Consider the following 4,770-nt stretch of genomic DNA (forward strand, 5'->3'; position numbering starts at 1 on the left):
AAAAAAATCCTTGGCTTTCAGCACTGCTTTTATAGTTGGTTTCCTCAGGAACCTCAACAAAGTAGAGAAGCTCTACCCACTGACTAACTTGACTTTCAGAGAAGGACTAACACAGAAGATGCAGCCTGTATCACTGGGCCAACACACACAAAATTCAGTTAGAAACAAAGTTAAGATAAATAGATCGGACATCTGTTATTGTAGGCACGCGGATAGTGAATAGCTGTTATTATTTTCCTGTTTACTTGTAGCATGACTTTCATTTTCTTCTCTCTGATAAACAAGGGCAGATGGGGCTGAAAAACCTTGGGTTGTGCAATAATTAAGTTGAAAATAAATGAAAAAAGATCGAACAAGTTAGTCTTTAAAAAAAAAAAAGATAGCTCATCACTCAACACTATTTCTTTAAACTTTTCACCTCTACTCCTGCCATTCATTTTTACTTGACCTTCACAAATGCACTCAAAACTACTCCCTGATCAACAGCTCCACAGAGCCGCCCACCCACATTTTATTGGGAATATTCACACTGCTGACTTGTTTAATGGTTCCTCCTAGCTTGAAGTGGAGGCTCTAGAGGCAGGGTCCGAGTTGTTTTGGTCCACTCCTACTCACCGTGGAGTGTTCCCCGTCCTTACTGGGAGAAAGATGCCACTGAATTTATGTAAATAATCATTTTACAATTCTACAACTTACACTAGCCTATTTACATCACAGAGTTTGAATGGTTTAAGAGTGGGGCCTATCTAGCTGCGACCAACTCTCACTAAGCTTGTATCTGTTAACCAAAGTGTTCATCCTCCATTCAACTTTACACAACTACTAGAAAAACTGTTTGATTTTCCAGCCTCCACTTCTACTTTCTCGTGCTCACTCACAGTGTACTTTCCATACATATGCATCAACAGCGCACTAACTCAATCCGTGCAAAAAAAAAAAAAAAGCACTAAATGAGGGGACAGCGTTGTTACCACCTTTCCTGCATCCTTCGGGTAGTCCCAGGAACAAAGTCGGGACGTGGGTAGGGCAGCGTGCCTCAGTGGACTAGGCACTGACGGCTCCGCTCACTCCAGAAAAAGGAAGCAGGAAGGTAAAGTGGGGCGGCTACTCTGAAAACACTAGGAGGCGTCTCTTTCCCTCCCCTCTTCCAAGCGCAGGTATAAAGGGCAAAGGCCCATATGGCGGGGACTTCAAGGAGTGTGCCGGGAAGGAGGAAGGGTGCAAAGCGCTGCGGGGTCGCCAGGCAGATGGGAAGGTGGCCGGGGCACAGCGCAGCTCCAGGGGCCCCTGCATCGGTGGCCTTCCCGCGGATCCGGCCGTCAGCCCCGCCAGCGCCGGCATTCCCTGAGTCTCCAGGAGCCAGTTCTCTCCGGGCGCGGCCCGCCCTGCCCCGCCACTCACCCCCGCTGTCTCCTCGGCCGAACATTCCAGCAAAGTACGGTCGAGGGCCTGCACCTCAGGATCCAGCTCCGACGCCATCTTCCCTGCTGCTCCTCGTCCTCGTCCCCAGAGCTCCCGCACTCCGGGCGTTGCAGCCTGGTCTCCGCCCCGGCAGCCGAGATGGTCACCCGAGCACCGGGCCGTCGGTCCCGGGCCGTCCAAGCGCTGCGCTCGGAGCGGGAGAGAAGCGAAGGGGACAAGAACTCGCCGGAGTGACGGCGGCCGCCCGCCCGCGCTCGCTCCCGGGCACAGCGCCCAGGAGCCAAGTCACTGCCTAGTCCCTGACCCAGGAAAGGACACAGAGAGCCCCGGGCCTGGCAGTCCGCTAGCCACTACCGCGTCCCGCACCGTGAAAGGAGTAAAAACACCCATGGGGGAAGCAAAGTATTCTGGGTACTGTAGTCGTCAAGGCGCGCAAAGGCGGGACGCCCTCAGGGGCTCGCTTGGCATGATGGGAATTGTAGTCCACCCCTTAGTCGGAGTCCGGAAAGGGAGGGAAATGGGGCGGGGCTTTTCCACACACCTAGAGTCGTGGCCAGGCACTGGAGGAAGGAAACCCGCGTCGCGGAGAGAGGCAGAGCAAGATCAGTATGAGAATTGTAGTTTCATTTCCCCATACCGCTTATTCATTTTTATATCTGCAGATCGAAAAAACGGTGCCCGGCGCACGGTACATGCTGAAGTACTTCTTGAAGTCTGGTGTGGGGTAGACCCTCAATGCCTGTCCATTCTATTCCTGTCGTTCTAATGCCCTGTCATGCATCACACCCTCGTACTCACACTAGTAACTGAAGTGAATATTACCCACATTTGTTAACGTTTTAAAACATGCTTTTAGCCGAGCATGATGGTGCATACCTGTAATCCCAGCACTCTGGAGGCTGAGGCAGGAAAACTGCTGTGAGTTTGAGGCCAGCCTGGACTACATAATGAGACCTTGTCTCAAAAATAAATAAATAGGGGGGGCTGGTGAGATGGCTCAGTGGTCTAGGGCACCTACTTGGAACAAGCTAAGCTGGGCAAAGCACGGGGACCGCGGTTCAATCCCCAGCACCACATGCCAGCCAGCCCCGCCCCCTGGTGGGCTGAGCTGGCCACACACACACACAAAATAAATAAATAAAATTTAAAAAAATAAATAAATAAATAAATAAATAAATAAATAAATAAATAAATAAATAGGGTTGGCCAGATAGCTCGGCAGATTACAGGGCCTGCTTAGGCAGACGCAAGTACTGGGGTTCAGCCCCCGGCATTCCGTGCCAGCCCTGCCTCTGGGGCACACTAAAACAGGGATTGAGACTGGGCACACCTATAATCCCAGCACTTGGGAGGCTGAAAACAGGAAGATCACTATGAGTCCCTTATGTGTAGAGACCCTGTAGACCCTGTACTAAATACATTAAATAAATAAATATTTTAAATTTAGTAAGTCATTTAGTTATGGCCACTGGTTAGACTATATTACAGAATGTCCTGTAAAAGAAAAAACTGGTTTTATTAAACAAGCCAGTTTAATAAAGATTTACTCTTCTGTTAAGAGTTAACTCTTGATAAGGACATTGAATAGAAATAGTCATTGTTTCACTATATGCAAAAAAATTGGTTTAAGGTAATCAGACAGTTTGACAATTGGGTGACTGAACTTCTTAGCACAAGTTTTCAATTTATTTAGAGTTTTTTGGACAAACTTACACATTTTATTAGGTATGCTAATTTATTACCAGAGATAAGTTGTGAATTACATATAGAAAAAACAACTTCTCACTCAGACCATGCTTGGGACGTGTCTATGTTACTTATTCATTGATTTAAAAGAACAGTGGTACTACCCAAGTTTTCAAAAGAGGAAATAAGAATAACTTGTAATAGCACGGTCCAATTCTCTTCACTTTAAAAATAAATAGCCTATGTATAATATTGGAAACTCAAAGCCAACAAGAATATTTTTAAAAGAGAGAACTGAATGCTTTTCCATTTCTCTTCTTCCCACGTCCCTCTCCAATCCCAAAGTCATTTTAGCACTTCATGGCTCTGTTCACTTTATGCTCTCTGTGCAGATACACGTGCCTATCTGCACAAATCTATCCAATGTTGAACTTGGTCCTGTGCATTCCTTTCTTGACCAACTCTCTTGTGCTGATCCTCTCACTGGTCAAATCAGCCTGGAGGAAAACTGGACTTGTCAAACATGGAAGCAAAGACAATGTCTTTTGAGATCCTGACACGGAATTTAAGCCATTAACATAAACAAAGAAAATTTCTGATCTTAGCATTATACTTTCAATTGACTTAAATTTTTTTTTCTAGTTCCTTGAGTTGGATACTTCAGGTAATAATCTTTCTGTTTTTCAATATGTACATCTACGATACTAGTTTTCAAATTTGAACATACATAACATGTTGACAAAACACAGATTTTTCAGCCCCAGAAATTGGGATTTCTGAGTCAGTTTTGAGCAGTTCCTGAAATTTGCATTTCTCTCAAATTCCCTGGTGATTCTGCTGGTGTGAGGACTGAAACTCACAGATTTAACATCCGGTACCTGTCCCATTTTGTACTGCTCTAACAGCTTTCCGCAAATCTTGGTTCATAGCATTTTTGTTATCATTCATTTGTAAGTATTTTCTAATATTATTGTGATTTGGTTTTTTTGCATATGTAGCGTGGTTTTGTTTCCAAATGCATATAGCTGTGTTGAGTCTTTTGTCGGTGATTTCTCACTACAGTTTTCTTTTTCTTTTTCTTTTTCTTTTTCTTTTTCTTTTTCTTTTTTTTGCGGAACCAGGGATTGAACTCAGGCCCTTGTGCTTGCCAGGGAAGCACTTATTCCACTGAACCATCTCCCTGGCCCTTTTTTTTTTATTATTATTATTAATTTTATTGAGAATACAGTTTTCTGGATTTGTGATGCTTATGGTATTTGTCAGGTACTATAATTTTATAATGTTTTGAGTTCCTCTTGTGTATATTCATTTTCATATCTATTTTTGTATTTGTAATTTTGCATTTTTGTTCTTTTAAAGACCCTCCCCTACTTGTTTAAGCTTCCGGCCCTACCAACCTTGCCAGGTACACAGGTGACATTTTGAAATCGCTTCTTTCCCTTCGGTGTCCACTGTCTCCATCCCCTTACGGGTTCCTCGTCCCTCCTGTGTAGAAGTTCATGTTCACTGTGTTCTCTGTCCTCTTAGCTTCTTTGTTCTTGGTTTCACCTTCATTTTAGTGAAGCACATATTCCTGTAGCTACCTAAGGAAATTTGCATGAGAAATTCACTTTTGAGGCCTTGCAATCATCCAATTATCTGTATTCTACTCTCTCTCTCTCT

The 4,770-nt window shown here is 44.5% G+C and overlaps 1 protein-coding gene across 1 annotated transcript in view; it reads right to left on the reverse strand.

Moving 5' to 3' along the window:
- Window positions 1-1,841, reverse strand: part of Ubr2 (ubiquitin protein ligase E3 component n-recognin 2) — a 129,778-nt gene extending 127,937 nt beyond the window's left edge. The window contains exon 1 of the mRNA XM_023721233.1: window positions 1,402-1,841. Coding sequence (XP_023577001.1) covers window positions 1,402-1,479 — 78 coding nt within the window. The 5' untranslated portion in view covers window positions 1,480-1,841. The remainder of the gene's footprint in view (window positions 1-1,401) is intronic.
- Window positions 1,842-4,770: the final 2,929 nt, after the last annotated feature.

The sequence above is a fragment of the Octodon degus genome, unplaced genomic scaffold, assembly GCF_000260255.1.
Source record: "Octodon degus isolate 3935 unplaced genomic scaffold, OctDeg1.0 scaffold00005, whole genome shotgun sequence".
Lineage (NCBI taxonomy): Eukaryota > Metazoa > Chordata > Mammalia > Rodentia > Octodontidae > Octodon > Octodon degus.